The following is a 22,144-nucleotide window of genomic DNA, read 5'->3' on the forward strand; positions in this document are numbered from 1 at the left end:
GGCCAGGTATTAGACCAATCAAACACGCGGCCTGCACTGCTAAGTTACCGTGTACTGACCACACAGCTACCCGAACACAGGGTCAGCGCCGCTGCTGACCACACAGCTACCCGAACACAGGGTCAGCGCCGCTGCTGACCACACAGCTACCCGAACACAGGGTCAGCGCATCTGCTGACCGCACACACCTACCCGAACACAGGGTCAGCGCCGCTGCTGACCACACACAGCTACCCAAACACGGCGGTCAGGGTCCCCCAGCTCAGACTGCACAGCGGCGGCCATTAAATACAGTTTATCTTACCTTTAATAGAAGCTGTAGCGATGAAAACGGCTTTACACTGCCGACAGGTCCATTCAGTAACAAAGCAGCAGCGGCTCTTCCAGTAAACACCCGAAAGTGGCTGTAACCCGTCCGTTACAGCAAAGTTTCTTCCGTTTAAAAGTTTAGTCCGCGGCGCTCGTTCACCGTTTAGCGATGTGTCGTTCGCGAATATTCCGGCTCTAAGAGCCGGCTCTTTGAAGTGAACGATTGGAACCGGCTCCACAATGGGAGCCATTTTAGGATCCCATCACTATCACCGTTTAGTTCGCTGATTCATTCGTATTAGATTCATATTTTCGAAGCTTGCGAATCGACTCCCTCCCATATTCAGCGAACATATTGAGGGAATGAACAACCTGAGCCGACTCTGTTGATTCAATAGTCAGTTCCTTTTATGAGACTCGGCCTGAGTGAGAGCCCCGGATAACAGTCAACTAACTGTTCTGATCGAAGATCAGTGTTTAAAACGAGTCATTTTGTTCAAGAGATGCTGTTTTTATTAACTTTATTCATTTTATTAACTGTATTTATACTGAATCATCATACTGAACATATGACTGAATCGAGTCTATATTTAGACGTGCTCAGAGGCTGTGTTATACTGACAACCATATAAAATACACACAAGGTAATAAATTGAGATTTCTTTATTTTATATGGACGTCTTTCATGTATTGTAAATCACGGATCATGTGGCAATTTATCCCTGCTATAAATCCAGCACAAGACCAGCTGGTCATTCAGAAAAACATATGCTGGTTAGTTTAGCCAGCTATATTTTGTCTGGATGACCAGCTGATCTTGAACTGATTTTTTGTTAGCAGGGATATTGATTATAAATAAGGCATAAACAAAATCATTGTACTTACAGCCCAAGAACACCATATATTATCTTTTTACAGTAAAATTTGTAAGCTGTAAACTGTTTCATATTCCTGATAACCAAAAGAAAACCCAAACATTGCAGGTTATTGATCAAAACATGGTAGAATTATTGCAAATACCAAAAAAAAAAATATTTACAGTAGGGCTGGACCCGAATATTCGGGTATCCGTTTTTTTCCCTTTCCAGAGCTCCACCTCACTCTAAAATCACACTTCTGTTCAGGTTAATGGCGTTATAAGAGAGGCAGAGATGCTCACAACTCTTTGGTGAGGAGTCCGAGTCAAGTCTCAAGTCTCTTCTGGCGAAGTAATTTTACATTTAACAAAGTATTTATCCGTGAGGCAAATAAGGCCTGCTCTTAAAAATAGTGAAAAATTAATAACGAAATTTAATAAAAATAAATATGAAATTGGAAAATAACCAACTAAACTAAGCCCAATAAAATCTAATCTAACGAATTTCAAAAGATCAAAAACGAAAAACTCAGCAAAAGAGTAGAACAATAAAGTGATATTACAAAAAAAACGCAAATATCTGCCTGAATCACCCGCTGCATGAACTCGGGCCGGCCGAGAATTTCCACCGCTTTCCACGGGCCCTGTCAGGTTCGGCGAAAGACAATGGTCTGTTTTAATGTAAGAAATCACATTGTGATTTTTGTGATGTTTCACCAGTTACAGCTTATCTGCGCGTTAATAGCTCAACGCATGAATTCATCAGTGCGCTGCACCTCGCGTGCTCGCGGGGGATTTGGACAGTTTTGGGGGCAGAGATGGCATACATATACATACACATACTTATACATATAGCACATACATCTCAGATTTGTAGTTTAATGCTCTACTAAATTAATGTGGATTTAATTGGAAAATAACCAACCAATCTGCTAAAGGAGGAGCAGAGACAGCTTGACGGTTCTAGTGTAATAATTAAAACGTAAAGAATGATGTCTGAATGAATTTCCTATAATCTAATATAATTTAACATGGTTTAAGAATATAAAATAATTTCTGAACAATCGAACTATTTTATATTGAGCTTATAGCCCAAGTGCAAAAACACAAAATCAATAATCGGGCTAATAACTGCACAATCATTAAAACGAAATACACCAAGAACAGTAACATAATTTACAATGACTTTCCTGTACTCTAATATATATATATATATATATTTGTTTTTTTGTTTTTAAGCAAATAGCTTAGGTGTGAAAACACAAAAACAGCAATTGACTGGGCCGACTTGCGCAGTGGAGAAGCCTTTAAGCAGCGGCGCTCCTGGTCTATACGCACGGAGAAGCCATGGTGTGGGGAAGTAGAAATTCCGGGGTGAAAACACCAAAAAAAAAACGGGGTGAAAACACCAGAGCAGGCAGTGCAGTCCGAGCACACAGCACAACATAAGGAGACATAATGCACTCCATATATTCAGGACTGCAGTGAAATAAATTATACTGTACAGATTTAATCTGCTTCTAGTAGATATTTAATGAGAAATAAAAACAGTGTGAATTAAAAAAAAACAGACATCTATCACAGACCATTTTCTTAAACCTTGAGTCCGACCCGTGAGGAAAGGGATGGGTTTTTTTTTTTCGGGGCCGGGTGTCCGTGGAAAATTTTGCAATATATTAAGGGGGCCGTGATTTGCACTTTTTCGTACTTTAATTCGTTTTTAATACGGCTTTTTTTAACGAATATTTGAATATTCGCTACAAAGCCGAATATCCCGAGCTCAAAAAACGCTATTCGGGCCAGACTTAATTTACAGGTGAATATAAGATATATTTGACTAGAATAGAATCTCCTGAAAATAATATCTGACATGTGACTGTCTCCTATAAATGCTTTGTAATATATAGAAAGATAAAGGTAGTGTAACTACAAATACATTCTTAAAAACTGACCTGGTTTTCAAAGGGTTAATAGTACTTATCTAGCTATATAGAAGTTATGTACATGTACAACTCATGTTTTTGTGTTTTATCCATCATGTTTTTGTGTTGTTACTGGATGTCAATAAATCTGCTTTAAAACAACATCAGTTGTTAAAAACTCTATATAAATACATGTGACTACATTAACTGTGTTTTGCTGTGGGATAATCAAATGTACACTCTCTTGAATTGTATTGGCTGGGCATAAAATAAAGAGCAGCGGCTCTGAGGATTTGCTCAGAGCCAATTCTGTGCCTCATTTTCAACATAGAATTTTATTAATACCTTTACATTGTGGTAATAAATGTGGTAGAAAACAACGAGTATTTTCAACCCCATGATGCCAGTGTCAGCACTTTTCTGTTAGGTACATTTATGATATTTTTTTCTGTGCCATGGTTTTGATACTTGGAGCACATGTTGGACATCTCAGGTTTCATTTCAGTTTTAAGTAGCCACACTTATGCAGTCCCAGAGGTCCAGACATATTTTGATGTTTTCTGTGTGTGGTGGAGGGACATGTTCAAACATCTTCTAATTTAGAATTAGTAGAAAGGCCCTGCTAAAAAAATCCAACTAAAGACCAACTGGTTACCCTGAGAAAACATACCCTATTCTGGGAGGTTAGCTCGTTAACTAGCTGACCAGCATAGGGTATGTTTTCTCTGGAATAATGTGACATTGGGGACTGTAGTGCAAGTGTGGAAGAAAATAATTATTATTTATCTAAAACGTATATTGAAAATTATTCTGGTCCTAATTTTCCAAAACAAAAAATATATACTATATTACTTATTACATACTGCAGGAGTTCAGAACTGGTCTCAGCCCGGGACCCAAATTGTCTCATGGTCATTAAGTCGCGTCCCAATTGTATAGAATAATAAACCAAACAAATTTAGTTCTGATAAATGGCCTTCAAAAAACAATTTAAACATATGTATGCATTCAAACATAAAAGTATTGTGGCGTGGAAGAGGAAGGAGGACTCGTGAGACTCATAGCAAGTACTCAACAGCTCTTTATTAACAGGCTTGCCACTCACTTACAGCCTTTAACAAGGCTAAGAGAGCACAACCCAACTGCCAACACAGCACAAACAGCCCTGAGGCCACCAACACAGCTATCCAGCACAGAGATGGTAGGTCCCCTTAACCCACCCAAAACATACCCCCATAATGCCCCGCTGGCCCCGGATTACCATGACCCGCCCCCACAGGCACACTACAAGCTGGCACACACACACACACACACACACACACAGACGCCACAGTATCTACAATACAATTAAATATCAAAACAACACAATATAAATAAGGCCACACAATTAAATATTTTACTGCTCTACATGTCTCTGCATTCAGAGTACATTAGCAAGAAACTGAGCAGGACCATGCCATCTGCATGTATAAAGGTTACTACAATACATTTAAATATCAAATCTGCATCAAATAAATAAGGCTACAAAACAAGATTCTTATACCTAACAAGTCTTTTTTTTTAGTCAGTGAGACAGTTGGGCATGTACTTTACTTCTGATCAGAGTTTGAAGTTTGTTGCAGCAGACAGTGTTACTCGCAGATCATGCTTAGTGTTCAACCTATTTTTCTGCTTTGACTTGAGCTGTACCAATATAAAAAAGCCACAGCCGAAGCCTGTTGTGTTTCTGCTGTGCCGAAATCGCTACCCCCGCCATCTTATTGAGTTTAAAGACAGGAAGACGGTGCGCGGCGAGGGGGTGCTTTTTTCTGACAGGGCTGCTGAATTCGGCACAACACTGGCAAACGAATGGTGTCGTCTGATTCGCGTCTCTGTCTTTTCTCAAATATAAAAGACGAGTACAAAATCAGATGAGCATTAATTATTATTATTAATTATAATAGTATGATTTTTTTGTTCATTATAAAATGAATACATTATTTTATTAATTTGTTATATTATTTATTATTTTTTAAAGGTATTTATTTTATACAAGCTGTCCACAACCCGCCCATGTTTTTTTTTTTTTTTTTTTAAAGACCTACTGGGGAGGCTTGGTTCCCTAACCGATTCTTTTAAACCTGCATTCATACAACCACGGCGCTATTTAAGGGGAACAAAAAAATTGGAATACACAGCTGTTAAGCAGTAAAGGCAATTAAAGGACAAAAGGAGGCCGAGGTTCTTGGGCGTGGTTAAACAGAAGCGTACCAAAGGGTCGATTCAATTAAATGAATCGCACTCGGAATCGCGAATCAAGGCCGCCATTTTAAAGCCACTCACTCTACATGTTGCAGAGGCATTCTCTTGAGCTGCGGCACCACTCCAGCTTTTAAAACCAGGTGAGCGTTGTTTCTCTTATCTTATCATGCTTTTTAAACTTATTGTCTGTGTAATCTTGATAAAATAAAGGTGTAAGTGTTAGTCTTTGGTAAACACACGTTTCTTTATTATTAGTTAAACAGAGAAAACTGTATAGGCTATTTTGGTTAGTTAGCGTTAGTTAGTTCTCCGCTGTGTGTCGGTGCTAGGGTCGGCAAAAAAAAAAACACTGGGGGAAAGTAGTATTTAAGTAGTTTTATGAAGTATGTACAGAAACTGCTTTACTCTAACTCTGCTTTCTCTGCCTTTGTTCACTCTAACGCTGATTCCCATCCCCCCACTTTACTCTAACGCAGTGTCACCCCCCCCCCCCTTTACTCTAACTCTGCTTTCTCTGCCTTTGTTCACTCTAACTCTGATTCCCATCGCCCCACTTTACTCTAACGCAGTCTCACCCCCCCCCCCCTTTTACTCTAACTCTGCTTTCTCTGCCTTTGTTCACTCTAACTCTGATTCCCATACCCCCACTTTACTCTAACGCAGTTTCTCACCCCCCCAACTCTTAAACCTGCTTTCACCCCCCCTTTACTCTAACCCTGCTTTCACCCCCCCTTTACTCTAACCCTGCTTTCACCCCCCTTACTCTAACCCTGCTTTCACCCCCCCTTCACTCTAACCCTGCTTTCACCCCCCCTTCACTCTAACCCTGCTTTCACCCCCCCTTTACTCTAACCCTGCCTTCACCCCCTTCACTCTAACCCTGCTTTCACCCCCCTTCACTCTAACCCTGCTTTCACGACCCTATACTCTTAAACCTGCTTTCACCCCCTTCACTCTAACCCTGCTTTCACCCCCCCTTCACTTTAACCCTGCTTTCACCCCCCCTTTACTCTAACCCTGCCTTCACCCCCCTTCACTCTAACCCTGCTTTCACCCCCCCTTCACTCTAACCCTGCTTTCACCCCCCTTTACTCTAACCCTGCTTTCACCCCCCCCACTTTACTCTAACCCTGCTTTCACCCCCCTTCACTTTAACTCTGCTTTCAACCCCCCTTTACTCTTAACCCTGCTTTCACCCCCCCTTTACTCTAACCCTGCTTTCACCCCCTTTACTCTAACCCTGCTTTCACCCCCCACTTCACTCTAACTCTGCTTTCTCACCCCCCCAACTCTAATTCTGCTTTTACCCCCCTTTACTCTAACTCTGCTTTCACCGCCCCCTTCACCCTAACTCTGCTTTCTCACCCCCTTCACTCTAACTATGCTCTCCCCCCTTCATTCTAACCCTGCTTTCACCCCCCACTTCACCCTAACTCTGCTTTCTCACCCCCCAACTCTAATTCTGCTTTCTCACCCCCCCAACTCTAACTCTGCTTTCACCGCCCCTTCACTCTAACTCTGCTTTCACCGCCCCTTCACTCTAACTCTGCTTTCACCCTCCCTTCACTCTAACTCTGCTTTTTCACCGCCCCCTTCACTCTAACTCTGCTTTCACCCTCCCTTCACTCTAACTCTGCTTTCTCTCCCCCCCCCCCCCCTTTACTCTAACTCTGATTCCGATCCCCCCTACTTTCACTTTTTAAATCCTATCTGGACGACGGGATTAGTATTTTAGGGGGTTCTGGGTAATTTTCTTTTTTTATGGGGGTTTTTATCCTCTGTGATTTTACTCCCGTTCAGAACGATCATGTACATGTTTCTCAGACGTCCTCTGAGAAAATTACAGGCTGAATTATCTACTGTTTTTCTATGGAGGAGCTTTTAAATTGCAGTCTGGATGCAGGAGTTTTATCACTGAGTAGAAGTGTGAAATATATTTTTTCCACAGGAAAAATCTTGATATCCTATATTTCTGCTTTCATATCTCCATATGTGTAAATTTAGGTTAATTAGATTAGATTAAAAGACTAATAGATAAGCTGGTGTAAAACCATGTCAGTCAGTTCTCAAACAATTGCTGTAGTGGTTTATGTATATTGCTTGTTTTCCTTTTCACTGTGCAGTATTGCTTACTCAACAACTACAGAAAAATGGCATTGGAGGCTGAGCAGGTATATATTTTGTCATTTTAATAATGCATCCTGTTACCGAAGGAGTTGTTCATCCAGAAATTATATTGTTTAAACTGTTTAAACTTTACTTAAATGTCAATTCACCAAGACATGTTTAGAGTTTCCTTAGTATGGAACTGGAACTGCAAATCTGTCAATGCTAACAATGCAACTCAAGTCATCTAAAGAGTCCAGCTGTTTCTATAAGAATTATTCACCAAAACATGTCATCATGTTCCCACAGCATGCTGACCTTAATTATTGTCTCACAGATTTCTCAGTGTGATTTTAGGACTCAAGTATTTTTGTTTAACGTTTGACCTCTATAAGACACTTGAGACAGCAGCAGAGCCAGTAGATCTTGGATCAGATGTCTCCTGTGTATGACAGTCATCATAGTTGCTCCTGAGTTGGTTGTCTAAGATGCTGGTCACATTTAGCTACACAAGTCTTATTATTTTAACATTTCACAGTAAATCATACTGTAGTGAACTAATTGAGAAGTTTTGGTGATGTGTGTTTTTTATTGCAGAAACTTTACTCTTTAGGTTAGTTTTTGTGAGTAATGCTAGCTTCAGAGCTCTAGTAACATGCAGCTAAATCTGTTCTTCAAAATATGTCTTGCCTGATTAAATACATCTGGGTTATACTATAGAGATTTTTAGAGTGAATAATTCCTTTAGTATTTCTGAAGTTAAATAGTAGACTTTGAAGAGATTAAACAGGTGAAAGGGAGAGTCAAGGGGAGTATTGCTGTCCTGTTGGTTTGATTAGATGTTTTAGCTTTTGTTCAATATTTTTCTTTACTTATAGTTTCACTCAAGTTCTCAGGAGTCCATTAATTCTGCATACTCAGATGCTGACTACAAGCCATCATCCAGTAGTACTGATGACAGTGAGGTTTGCAGTAGTTATGAAAATTTGGATAATGACCAACAGTTCAATAGAACAAACACAAGTCCAGACAAGTGCAAAAAACAAACGAGGAAAACAAGAACCAATGGTGATGACGACAAAAACAAGTCTATTAGAACAAACAGAAGAACAGACAAGTCCAGAAAACAGAGTCCAAAAAAACCCACAGCTTCGAATATAACTGTGAAGGTTTGCAAAAAAAATCAAAATGGTAAACGAAAGTGGGACAAAAACCATTACTGCCTTACCTCTACTGTGGAAAGTCAAACAAAAAGTTAAGCAGGCATTTGGAACATGCCCATATGGATGTCAGAGAGGTGGCTTATGCATTCAGCTTCCCCTTAGGATCGAAGAAAAGAAAGGATCTATTAGAGGGGCTGCGGAATAAAGGTGACTATAAACATAACTTAGAAGTCCTTAAGAGTGGCCATGGGGAAATAGTGACGTGGAAACAACCTTCTTTTGAAGCTTCTGTCGATAATTACCTTCCTTGCCAGTACTGCTACGCCATGTTTGTGAAAAGTGATCTTTGGAAACATCAGGGAACTTGCAGAGCTAAAAAAAAGAGCAACAGTAGAGTTCAAAAAGCATCTTCAAGCCTGCTACCCATTTCGGAGACCTCGGAGAATGTCATTCATGGAATGCAAAAAGATGCTGTGTCCTTTACTGTACGGAATGATGCGTTGATCTGTAAATATGGTAATGTGCTGCTAAATCGTGGGAAAAATAATGCAACTGGTTACATTTCTCAGAAAATGAGAGAACTGGGTCGACTCGTTGTGGCAGCAAAGGAAATTGATAAGAGTATTAAATATCTTGAAGATCTGTGCCATGTATCCAAGTTTCAGGTGCTGCTGAAGGCAGTTAAAAGGATCTCTCAGTTTAGCCCAAGCAAGAATGCATACAGAAAGGCATCAACTGCTGTCAAAATTGGCTTCTCATTAAAAGGAGTGACTGATGTGCTTATTGGCCAGACTCTGGAAAATTATGATGACTTGGCTGAAAGGAATGCAAAGAAGTTCAAAGAACTTTTAGAACAGAAGTGGAAAGACAGTGTTTCTTTTAATGCACACAAAACAATGGAAGAGAACAGGTGGAACAAAGATGACGGTATCCCATTGACTAAAGATGTCATGATCCTCCAAGAGCACCTTAGAAAGGTTGAAGACGAAGCAAAACGGGAGTTGCTAGATGGCATCAACATGTCTGCTTATAAGGACCTGACTGAGAGCCTTCTGTCACAGGTCATTGTGTTCAATAGACGAAGGGAAGGTGAGGCCTCCCGCTTGACCTTAGACATGTACATGAACGCAAACAGGACCCCAGTAAATGGGGATATATTTCAAACACTAACACCGCTTGAGCAAGAACTGAGCAAGACCCTTACCAGAATAGAAATCAGAGGAAAGAGAGGTAGAAAAGTGCCAATTCTCCTACCAGATAGAACAAAAGCATCAATTGATTTCCTGATAGAAAAAAGAAAAGAAGCTGGTGTACCTGATCAGAACCCCTTTGTCTTCGCAAGACCTTCTGCAATGTCAAACTTTCGTGGCTGTGACTGTCTGAGGAGATTTTCAGAAGAGAGCAAGGCAGAAAACCCAGGACTCCTTAGATCAACCAAACTAAGAAAGCAGGTTGCTACACTTTGTCAGCTGCTGAATCTTGACCAGCAAGAGTTGGAGCAAGGTGCGAGATTCATGGGACATGACATTAGGGTGCACTGTGATTTTTACAGACAGATAAAACACTTCAGCTGTCAAGGATCAGCAAACTTCTCTTTGCAATGGAGAAAGGCACGGAGACCATCAAAGGCCAGAATCTCAACACTCTTGACTTTTCACTTCCTGGTATGTTTCTGAATACATTTAAAATATTTGTCTAATATTCTAAACCCTTTTGAATAGGTTCTTTAAATGCCAGTTACTTTGTAAAAGACGTGTTTTTATTAATGTCCTATACATTATTATACACATTTAATACAAGTGTTTAGACTGTTAATTATCATTTTAGGTGTTTAGGTTTTTGGTATTTCATTATACTCTACAAATATTTAATACTTATGAATCGGAAATTATCCATAACACCTGTGTCTTTCTGTAAATCCTTATAGTCCTTTTTATGAGATACTTAATGTAATGGTAATGAAAAATTGCAGGTAGCAGTATGGCACAAACTGACAGCCCACAGACAGACAGACCAGTAGTGAGGATGGAACCTCGTGGTGAGTTTTTAGCATGTCAGCGGTAAAACACTAGTTGGTGTTTCACCACTGAACACAACGTAACATGGTGTGCAGAATTTGTAATCATCCTGTACCATAGTTCATGATGTAATAATAAATTGATGGCTATTTACAAACTTTGTTAAATGTTTTATCTGCACATTGATGTTGTAATGTCTCCATATACAGCAGAATTGCCATAAGCTATTCCAGACAAACAGTTTATTATTGTTTTTATTTTACAGAGGATGATGAAGGTGTATCTGGCTTCACTGCCACAATCAAGAAGAAAATGCGAATGGAGCCTCATGGTGAGTTTATCTTGTCTATTAGGGGTGGGAATCTCTAGGCACCTTACGTTTTAGATTTGATTACAATTCATTGCGACTATAAAACTATCAATTCATCTACATGCATTTTTTTTTCTACTAAAAAAAAATGTATGTATGTATGGATGATATGTGTGTATGATAATGTTTTTTGTTTATCACAGATGCTGATGATGGTGGCACCTTCAACATAGTCTGACTTCAGACAGACAGACAGACAGACAGACAGACAGATAGATAGATACTTTATTGGTCCCCGAGGGGACATTTTGGAACTTTCAAGGGTAAGACCCTAAATGGTACCCTGACTGTGGTGCAGTGTATGCTATAAAGTGTGTACATATACAATATGAACCCAAAAAATATTAACACATGAGAATATTGTATTTATTATAAAATACATGAGAGAGAGAGCCAGAATGGTCAGCCTTTATCACGCTAAAATGATGGCTTATGTTTGTAGCACAGTCAGTTCTACAGACAATAGATCAGAAAAGCTGTTCTCCTGAGAACAGTTGTTTTCTGGCTACAGCTTAAAATCCAGAGTGATGGAGTTAATGAGATTTAGTGCTATTTCTCACTCTGTGGACAAAAGACATCAACCATTTGATGTCCCAAAGATGTTGTGTGTGGTGTGTAATGTAAAAAAAAAAGTTATTTTCTTCTTCTTTCCCTCCATCATCTATGAATCAGTACCTTTTAATGTGGGTTTTAAAATGTATTTGAAAAGTTGGTGTACTAAAAATGATATATATATAAAATTTTGTTTATTTTTATATATATATATTTTTTTATAGAGGGTGATGGTGTCTCTAGCTCTGGTGCCATGACCAGCATGCAGAAGAGGAAGGCAGGGCTGATGGCACAGCACAGTGAGTTTCAGCTTGCTCAATATAAAGTATTTCAGTCCATTTAAGAGAAGCACTGATGGTCCAGATGTTTTACCTGTTAATCTCAGTCTGTAAAGAAATTGTTAGCAATATGACACATGATTCTGGTTGCTTGAATGGAAAACATGAGGTCTCATGGCTCTTCATAAGAAGACTGGTGAACTAAAGAGGTTTAGGTGCACTTTCCCTGCATGTCAACTCTGGCTGCTTGAAACACTTTGTTATACAGGGATCATACGGGAGCTTGAAATCCTGGAAAATGCTTGAATTTTAACATTCAGGGGGATGGTAGATAGGCCTGGGTGGCATTTTTACTTTCCGGACCTGGGTTACCCACCTCTACATTTTCAGTAAAAAAAAAAAAAAAAATAGGCCTAGTGGTGTTTCAATTGTGTAAATCTGACACAAATAAATCCATAATTCCTGCTATTTTTCTCAGTTGTATAGTTGCTGTGAAGTGTGGACTAGTTTTGAGATATATTGATTATCGCTGAATCGCAGTTTTGAGATCATCATTATCATTAACTTACGACAGCTGAAAGGTGCTGGAAAAACTTAAAAATGGGCCTTGAAATGTGCTTGATTTTTACCTTGTTAAAGGTGTATGAACCCTGGTTATAGATTAGTCAATTTATTACTGGTGTGGTAGTGTGAGGACAAGTGGTCAGGAGGTTACCGGAGAGAGGTGAGGCAGAGACGCAAAAACAGTCCGGAACCAGGTAAGAATCCCTTTTGAAGTGTTTATTGTGACGAATTAAGCACCCGAACCCAAAAACAAAAATGAAAACAAAACGAAATTTACAATATATATACAAACTATTTACACGCTACACTGGTAGGAGCTAAAGGTGGATTGGCAGCTACCACCACAAATGCTAACACTCAGCACAATAAACTCCCGTCAGCATACCAGCCACGCTCAACCAGCCCCCCAATAGTGTACCCGCCTGCCTTTAAATACCTTTAGCCCATCCCCGGCTAAACCAACAAGTAATTAACTTGAGGGCAGGTGGGTAAGACAACTATACATGATTGTATATGTACAATATTAACATATTTACAAACAGAATGACATGCATGTAAACATTTGGACGTCCAGGTAAGTATTGATGATAATTTTACAATGTTAATGTATTATATTCTCTGTTCTCTTTTTCACAGGTACCCCCAGGCTCCCCTGCCCCAGGACACCCCTTGGTCTCTACCCAGACCTTAAGGACCCGGGTGGCTCGCGCGCCGCCATTTCCACAGGATCCAGGTAAGTACTGTGTTTGTGTAAAAATGTCTTTGCAGGTAAAATGTCTCTGGAGTTGGTGGTGATGTATTCAGGGCCCTGACATCATCACAACTGGATTGTTATTTTGCCCTGTAACACTGTTATCCAGATGTTATTTAGGTATTGGACCTGTTGTAGAAAAGAAAAAGAAAGGTGGGTCAACACCCACCTCTCATCCGGGGTACAACTCCCCTGCGTGTTCGTTTGATAGAGAGAGTCAGACAGGTGCAGTGGAGTTGAAAGCAAACCAAGTATTTATTACAAAGTACTGGATCCAGGAGAACATACAAAACCAATTATTAGCTGTCTCAGTATAAGTTCTGACCCCCCTCTAATCTGACTCCATGTTTATACCCCCAAATGACGCGAAACCTGCTGATGAGGCGTTGCTAAAATCATCTCATGTTAGTATGCGTAATTTCACGTGTTAGTGCTCAAGTTTCACAGGTCTGACCGGACCACTAGTGTTTGGCCTTGACTGTATCCAGCCGGACAGTGTGATATTGTTTCAGTAATCAGACAGTGCCGCCCTGTTCGTTTCAAAGTCTCCTTTGTATCAATTCAGTTCGTACAGAGTGCACTAGCTGATGATTGATGGCCGTTAGTCAGAAACATGCAGTGAACGAAATGCTTCAAGCATAAGCTACACACGTCACACAATGGATTCCATATATTATATGTTAATGTGTCAGTGGCGCGTGGTTAGTCCGCCATATAATAGGTCCTATGTGTTAGTAAACGCCTTATGTATCATGTGGGTTAATTTGTCATAATAAGGCCTGTGTTAGTCACATGCCTGATCAAACAATGTTTTACTATATATGTAAAGAATATATTGTGATTATTGGTTAATCTTCTATATAAATGCGTGTAAAATACACTGAGTAATAAAAATGATCAAATATAATGTGAGTATTGGTTAATGCATATAAAATACAAGGTTTCACACAGTGATTATGTAATTATAGATACTAAGTTGAGTAATCATAATTGAAAGATATTTGTCAATACACTCAAGGTAAAATAAACAGTTACTCTTCAATTCCCGCTTTTGACGTATCAACCAGATACGTCAACACATCGTAATTCCTCCAAATATGTATTTACATATGTTCAACACTTGATAAACATGTGAGTGAACATTTTACTAAGAAGTGTGTGGTGGAAATACCTGTGACGATTAATAAAGACAAATATTAAGTTCTGAGTCGTGTCAGATGAGTAACAAGTTTTTATTAATGCAAATTATTGAGAGTACAATCAGTCATGAAATCATCACGCTCTGAAAGTGCTCTGAGAGTAACAGTCTCTCAGAGCCATTATTTATCCCCGCTCCGCTGTATCCGGAACCGTAAACCATGTATGGACATAAGGTTTCCCGCTTGCAACGGCATCCTTCAGAATCTCCCTTCTATCCCAAGACGGAAACTCCCTTCTGTTCCCAGGCAGACTTTTTTAGGGTTGTTTCCCGTCAGAAATGTCAGCATAACCTCTTCACGTTCACATCCTGGTGTTTACCCAAAATGGTTATCAGACAAGGTTTCTCTGCTAGCTAGCACGTACACAATTGTCGGAATGACCTACAAGGTAACTCTGCAAAACGAGCTAATATGAAGTGAATTACCACTGTGAATATTGAGTGTGATTAAACACATCTAATAAAATAAACATGCATACAAATGATCACATCTAGTGAAATGAACATGCATAAAATGATTACATTTGTCATAACAAGGTGGTTATAATAGTAATAACATTGTGATAATGAAATTTCCCACGTCAAGTGGGAGCGAAAACCTGTCCGGCAGCCTACCAACCAATTTTTGACAGGAAAAATTCTCCCACAGCCCCTCTGCCCCAGGCGGCCAATAATTCAAACCCTATCAAAGGAGGAAGTGACATCATTGCCCTAAAGTCATCCCCAAGACTGGTTGGTTTACAGCAGTTCCTCTTGCTCTTCCTCACACTCCAGTATAGGTAAAATACATGGTGGTTTACAGTCTTTATTATCATTATACCCATTAGAGTAATGGTTATTATTACCTGGAGCCATATTGGAATAACTGGAGGGAGTGCTGGTTCGTTATGGTGTCCGTACTTTGCCCTGTTCCACCCCCTTTTACCGTACCAAGCCATTATTACACAATAAATGTGTTTTCCCTCTAAGGTTCCCACTATTTAGTAAACTTGTTATTTATAGCCCTATATGTGTAAGTGTTAAGGTTACAGAGTGTATATATATATATATATATATATATATATATATAATTTTTTTTTTTACAATTCTGTTTTTTTCAAGAGTCCAAGGCAACCTGTAAAGAAAAACAATGTCCAGGACAACCTGTAGAGAAAACATAATGTGTTCCCCCCCCTAATTTAGCAAATCACAGTCTATAACTTTATATGTGTAAATGTTAAAGTTACAATGCGTGTTCTTTTCTTCTTTCTTCTTGCTTCAGGGTTCTGAAGGTAGACTACCTCAGCCCCACGTACGAAGAGCTTTATTCTGGCTCTTGGTGTCTGCAATATCAGTGAATGAAAAGTATGAGTTGGTGTGTGATAAGACTATGTGTGTTCTTTAATGAGATGTGTTTAAGAGTCTCTGTATGTAGTGTACTTTGACGCAATCGAAACGTTGCTGAATGAGTTACTCCCTCACTTCCTCTCCTCGGTCACAGCCAGGCTGTGTGCTGCTGCTGCTGCTGCGCTCTGAGAAACTCTTTTCTCTGCTGTGGCCAGGCCAGGCCCGTGCTGCGGGGTTCTGCTGCCCCTCCTTCCTGCTGCGGGCCTGCTGCTGCAGGGTCAGACTTTTCAGCTGCTGCTGTCTCGTCCCCTCCTGCTTTCAGTTAGCGATCTCTGGGCTGGGCGGCTGCACACTGACTCCAGTTGCACCATGTCGAACCCTCGCCTTTCAGTTGATCTGCGTACGTTGTTCTCTCAGTCACCTGGAAAGGCTCAATCCAGCCAGGCTCGTTCCCCTTTCGTGCGTAATGGCGGAGGAACCCTCACTCTGTGTCTGGACTGGTCCACCTTTGCACCACGTTCTCCTTCTCCCCCTGTATAGGGGGTGCGCCGTACCGTAGTGCAATTTCCTAGCGATGTGATTGGCTAATTGTCTACGTTCGTGACGCTGTTTGTGTTTACGTATAAGTCAGTGGGAGGGACAGAGTTTGAGGGCGCTGATTGGTTGTTTGTCTGTCAAACCTCTAATCCACGTGTGTTTTGTGGTTTCCTGACAGCTGCTGTCTGTTGCCGTTTCACCGGGCGAACTGAATCCCTTTGAAGACACGTTTTCCAGGGACGATAGTATGTTCAGAGACTATTTATTGTGGTGCTTTATTCCTCTTATATTTCATCTATTTCATCCAAGTTAACTATATTAATAGTTTGTTTTGTTGAGTGTGTGTGTGTGGTTTTCTTTTTGGATTTGTTTCATATTGTGTTTCTATTAACACACAACTCTGGCTGAATGCTGTTACAACGCCAATTCCCCGAGATTGAGTAAATATCTCAATCATCATTGTTCCCTGTATATATCTACTCTTTACATCTTGCTTTCAGCTTATATTTTTAAAGTCTATTTATATTGTTTATTTTAACTTTGTGATGTTTGTCTTATATATTTTGTTGTTTTTTTATGATCAAAGCTGTATGTACTGCGTATGACAAATAAACTTTAAACTTAAACTTATGGCTTATGACTGTGTGTGTGTCTACTTTGTGACATAGCTATAAATTTTATTCTTATATTGATTTTCATAATACATAGGAAATCAGTTATTTATTTCCAACCCATTTTGAATTTGATTTGACAAGTTTAGAATTATTATTGGAAGGCCTAAAATGTTTTTTTTTAAATATGTACATTTATGAAAAATGACCAACAATTGTTCAAACAAACACATTTTATCAAGGATGACAGTGTTTCAATAACAAATTTAGTATTAGAATTAATAAGAATATAAAGTCATTAAAATGAACACTACCAACAATTTTTAAATGAAGAGGTACATAGTTACAAAGCTTTTTTTTACATAAAACTAACATAACATAAATAAACTGTTAGCACAAACAGTGCTAAAGTGTAGACAATTTTAAGGGCCATCATTGAATGATTAAGAACAAAGTGCCATAAAATTAAAACTACAGTATAAACAGTGCAACCATGATGTAACTGAATTTTCCCTAACCGCATCAAGTTATCAATTAAGTGCATGAAATGGGGAACGCAGTACACAATACAGCACAAATAAAATGAACAAGCATTAGCATTAGAATGATTAAGAAATTAAAGTCATTAAAATAAACACTATCAACAACTTTTACATTAAGATGCACATATTTACAAACACAGCTTTTTTCCCTCCAGAACATATTAAATATAAGGCTACCAAGACACAAGAGTGCTAAAGCTTAGACAATTTAAGGGCTATCATTGAATGATTAAGAACAAAGTGGCATAAAATTAAAACTATGTACAATGTAGATGCGGTGTAGGTGCGTTCATGCTGTAATTGTGATTTAAGTGCAGAAAACAGGAAACACAGTACAAAGACAGCACTAATCTAGGTAACAAATTTAGCATTAAAACAATTAAGAATATAAAGTCTTAAAAATGAACACCATCAACAACTTTTATATTAAGATGCACATATTTACAAATAAACCTTTTTTCCCACTAACCTAGAACTTTTAAATTAAAACTATTTACAAAGTCCAACCATGCTGTATTTACAGAATTATTACAGGTCAATTGTCCAACATGTCAACAACAGAGGTGAAATGTTCATAGCTATCGTACACCCTGTTGTTCAGACCTCTTGACGGGGACATCATTTTTACAGGGCAGAAGCTCTTTTTTTTGTATTTTTTATGTCCCTGGGTAGGCTGATCACAGATTGTGCAGACAGGGAGATTTTGCACTCGTGAAAGTCTGGCTCCTACTTCGGAAGGCTGTTCCTTCAGCTTGCGCTTGTATTGTGTAGCTCTCGCCCACAGTGAAGAACTGCACGTACTGTGCGATGTGCTACTGGTCTGCGTGGCAGGTTTTAAGGGCACAGTCGAAGGGACTGATGTGGTTGGACCAGCAATTCCAGAAGCTGAAGTAGACTCAGGCACAGGTCTGGTGATGGTACAGGTGGCAGGTGTTTTCCTTACCAGCAGTGGCTGTGGTGCAGGTGGTGGCAGTGTTGGATGAGGACGGGAGAGAGTCATAATGTCTGTTCTTTCCTTTAACATCTTTGTCCCTGCCATGCTAGGTGTGGGCACATATTCCATCATTGGGTAGTCTGGTGGTGGGAGGACTGCCGGCTGGAGCGGTGCTGGAGGAAGGTCTGCAGACGAGATGGAGGTGGTCTTTGTAATGGTGGAAGGCTGTTTTGTGGAGTGCAGGTTAAGGATTCTCTCTTGGCAACGGATGAAGTCTCGTACGGTCTTGATGTTGATTTTTGGCAAAGGAATTCCTGCCCTGCACAGGACTGGATCCTCTGCCAATATCCGGTGCTGAATTTGCTCGTACGCCTTTAAGATGGTACTCTTCTCAGGGCTGGTGCGAGAACCTTGAGGTAATTGCAACCACAACAGTTTCACCAGGGTGTACATCAGCCTGTTGTTCTGAGCACTGATGTCCTGTTGTGCCGGTGCATAGCGCTTGGCCATCTTCATCCTCTGTACCACAGCAGCCTCAACAAGATCGTCCCTTTTGGTGCGACAGTAGAGGGTATTGCCCCAGTGTGTTCTGTACATCTGGTTGAACTGCTGTGGCTGTTTGTCATGCTCCTCCACTGCATTCCAGGCTTCGAGAACCCTGTTTCTCTGGTCAGTGGTAAGCGACAGCTTGTCTTCAATTAGGCTAATCTCAACCAGCACAGAGAAGAATGATTCTAGTTCTTTAAAACCAGGGAGAGGGTTTGAACTGCAGGCATCCTCCTGTAAAAAAAAAAACAAAAACAAAACAAATGAATACACAGTCTCTTTTTTGCAGCAACCACTGCACATTAAATTCTGGCAGACACACAGGTACTTACAAAGGCTGGAGGGTGAACAGTGGAGGTTTCGTCACTGGTAAGAGTGATGTGGGGCAGATCGGCATCCAGGACACCCTTGTCCACTTCTACGTCACTCTGGTATGCCTCATCAGCTTCATCTGGATCAAGCTGCCCAGGCTGAACCACCTCCTCCTCTGGACTGGGTCCATCGTCGGCAATGTCCTGAAGAGAGAAAGGCTCCCCACTGCTCTGACTGAACAAATACTCCAACCCGAGCAGCTCAGCAGAATGGACATCAGCAGAAGCCCGGAAATTCTCCTCCACAGGCTCTCCAAACAGCTGCTGACAACGGGCGTTGAGGCGATCGATCAGAGGTGCAGAGTACATTCTGTCCTTTGCCACCAAACACAGCATCGGAGGTCCTGTCCGAATTCCAGCGCGCGATACCGCTTATCAGGTAAACCTGATAGGGGCGTGCAGCACAGTGGGGACCTGAACATTGCAATAAAACATATTAGAATATTTACACAATTAAATGTTACATTTGTTTGGGCCTTTCAGCTCCTCGATGGCCAAATGGACGAGTCGGAACGTTTCCTGAGCCCCAAGAGTCACCCTCCGCACATGGTGCTTCAGCTGTTCCCTCGAGATGTGGTGGCGGACAACGACCTCATCTGAGACCGTAGACATCGTTGCTGGATATTTTGCTCAGACAGCTTTGATGAGTAGCTCCAAGTCCGTGCGGTTATAGGCCAGCACTGCCCCAGCTAGCGCAGATTTAAATGCAGCGTACTTGGAGTGAGACTCTGTTCGGATGGCTACATCAAAGCGGTGGATCCAGTGAAATATGTCCAGACGCACGATCATTCCATCATCCACCCAAGGCTGGAACAAAACCTCCACTGCTGTACGGCCCTGGGCACGGCAACAACCACGATCCACGTACAGGATTTTAGGAACGGGTTGATTGGCCATCCGAAACCTGTCCACGACACCTCGGCACATCGGACTCAGCTTCTCAGCAGACTCCTCGCAAGTCAGAACAAAGGAAACTACCTGGGAATGCTCGTTTCCGATGCTGGTGAACCACTTGGCAGAGCGTGCACCTTCCCCAGACAGCTTCTTCACCACCTGAAAAACAGGTTTAGGTGGCATAATGCATATTGCATAGGTAGATTCTGTTTTGAGTAATTTATCAACAATGTTTACAGTTGACCCCAATTAAAAATGAATAAAAGCTTTCATGTTTTGCATTGTACGGAATACCATTATGTACTGATTTACATACCTTCTTGGTTGAGTCCATTTTCAGTACAGTGCCAAAAGTGGAGAGGATCTGGCTCCTGTAGTCCTGAACGTTACCAGCCTCTGCCAACAGGAAGGCATGTCGCAAGAGCCGCGCAGAGGGAAGCTCCCTTTGAGGAGATGGAGCCTGGAAAGTGTGCCCTAATGCAGAGACGATCCCTCCGGGTTCCACGAGAGTCATGAGGAGCGTGGTGTACAGGTCCATACGCTGAAGGTGCTCCTCGACGTGACTCTCTTGAATCTGCCGCCACACTTTGACCATCGTGTTCCCTTCGGTTCTGTCCCTCAAAAGGCGCACAACGTTTCTATCCACACCGCGCCTGTAAGCAAAGCAACAGTCGTTACTTTCTGTTTATTTGGCTTTAACTTGTGTAAAGCACACACGTCATCGTTCGGTATACTCACTTGCTGGTGAGGATGGCAGGGAACATGGCCTGATGAGCCTCGCTGATTTGAGTTACAATAGCGGAATCCCATGCTAGCCATCGGCCGAATGCGCTGCCTTCTCCACTTCTGGCTGCCTTTGTACATGGTCCACAGCACAGGACTTCAGTGACCATCGTGTACCAGCTGGACACGTCACAGATGTGTCGTACCTGTTGGTGAAAAAAAAATTAAACACGTGGTAATAAATATTCAACTGTAATGCAATAATTAAAATATGGTTGAGGTGAGACATACATATCCGGTGGTGGTAGCCAGACTTGTAGAGGTACACATTCTGTCCTCTTCCCACACACTCATCCCCTCGAGGACACTTCAAGGAGTACCTCCACACTCCTACAGGGCGCCACACAAAGACACGGTTCCGGAAAAAGGGCTGTGGAGATGGCACACCACTCCTGACGTAGCCAGGAGGCTCTGGTGGGTAAAACCACATGCGGTCAGACCTCATCACCCGCCGCCTCTTGAACAGACCCGCGTTGTCCTTGTGCACCTGAACAGAGGTGAAAAGCCCTCTTTCTGTGTCCTCTTTTAGCCAGGAAATGTCGGCAGGGGGGATTCCGTTGGGCTTTTCCCACAGAGGCACCCAACCCTCCAGCTCCACCTGCAACATGCAGCGCATACAAAACATTTACAAAACTTTAAATGTACAGAATATTTTAACTACAAAAATCCTATAAAACACTGTTCTCATTTACACTGTTTATAATTCCGCAGTCTGCGATGGCAAAGGACAGGCATGAGCCTGGCTTGCGGAGGGGACCTCTGTGGACTGGCTGGGACACTTTTTCTGAGGTGCAGGTTTTTTGGGCAGGGCGGCTGGCTCCGGCTGTTCTGGCTGGACAGTAGTCTCTGACCTCTTCGGCCTAACAGCGGCCTCCCGAGTCTTCTTAGTCTTGTTCTCTGGCCGAGACGGGGACTTTTGAGACTTCAGTGAGTCTAAAAATTCACAAAACAGAGTAGTCCATTATTTTATTATCTTGTCATTTAAATAAAACATGCATGTCTATGAAGTTGCTATCTCCCTTGCCTTCCACACGCTGGCTAGCAGCAACCAGTTCCATGTCATCACCTTGCCACGATGAGGGATCAAACTTAGAGGTGCCTGCCTGCAGTTGCTGGACAAAGAAAAAGGAGTACAAAGTAAAAACATCTGGTTGATATTGTTATTGTTAAAAAATAAAATCACTGATTGAACAGTTTACATGTACTACACTATGCTGTCCATTTACTCTGCAATTCTTCTATTTTCCTGTTTACACTTACTTGGTCCTTATC

General features: G+C 41.1%; 4 protein-coding genes across 11 annotated transcripts in view; 2 read left to right on the top strand and 2 right to left on the bottom strand.

Annotated features, from left to right (window-relative positions):
* Window positions 1-22,144, top strand: part of LOC125801101 (NACHT, LRR and PYD domains-containing protein 12-like) — a 431,224-nt gene that overhangs the window by 225,444 nt on the left and 183,636 nt on the right. The gene's annotated exons all lie outside the window — the stretch shown is intronic.
* LOC125801243 (zinc finger protein 484-like) overlaps window positions 1-22,144 on the top strand; it is a 111,033-nt gene that overhangs the window by 56,321 nt on the left and 32,568 nt on the right. The window lies entirely within an intron of this gene.
* LOC111197538 (uncharacterized) lies at window positions 17,172-19,628 on the bottom strand. Its single transcript, XM_022686975.2, has 2 exons — window positions 19,157-19,628; window positions 17,172-19,058 (listed from the first exon to the last, which is right to left on the bottom strand). The coding sequence occupies exons 1-2, from the start codon at window positions 19,529-19,531 to the stop codon at window positions 17,880-17,882; spliced, it is 1,554 nt and encodes a 517-aa protein (XP_022542696.1). The 5' UTR covers window positions 19,532-19,628; the 3' UTR covers window positions 17,172-17,879.
* Window positions 19,686-20,912, bottom strand: LOC125801471 (uncharacterized). Its single transcript, XM_049478248.1, has 3 exons — window positions 20,828-20,912; window positions 20,406-20,742; window positions 19,686-20,248 (listed from the first exon to the last, which is right to left on the bottom strand). The coding sequence occupies exons 1-3, from the start codon at window positions 20,851-20,853 to the stop codon at window positions 19,826-19,828; spliced, it is 786 nt and encodes a 261-aa protein (XP_049334205.1). The 5' UTR covers window positions 20,854-20,912; the 3' UTR covers window positions 19,686-19,825.

This window comes from Astyanax mexicanus, chromosome 4, assembly GCF_023375975.1.
Source record: "Astyanax mexicanus isolate ESR-SI-001 chromosome 4, AstMex3_surface, whole genome shotgun sequence".
Classification (NCBI taxonomy): domain Eukaryota; kingdom Metazoa; phylum Chordata; class Actinopteri; order Characiformes; family Acestrorhamphidae; genus Astyanax; species Astyanax mexicanus.

Coding starts and splice junctions, on each gene's coding strand:
- LOC111197538 (XM_022686975.2), bottom strand. CDS start 19,531: ATGCTGTGTTTGGTGGCAAAGGACAGAATGTACTCTGCACCTCTGATC. Junction 19,059..19,156: donor CTGTTCACCCTCCAGCCTTT/GTAAGTACCTGT, acceptor TTTTTTTTACAG/GAGGATGCCTGCAGTTCAAA.
- LOC125801471 (XM_049478248.1), bottom strand. CDS start 20,853: ATGTTCCCTGCCATCCTCACCAGCAA. Junction 20,743..20,827: donor CCTGCCATCCTCACCAGCAA/GTGAGTATACCG, acceptor CTTTGCTTACAG/GCGCGGTGTGGATAGAAACG. Junction 20,249..20,405: donor AAATGGACTCAACCAAGAAG/GTATGTAAATCA, acceptor CCTGTTTTTCAG/GTGGTGAAGAAGCTGTCTGG.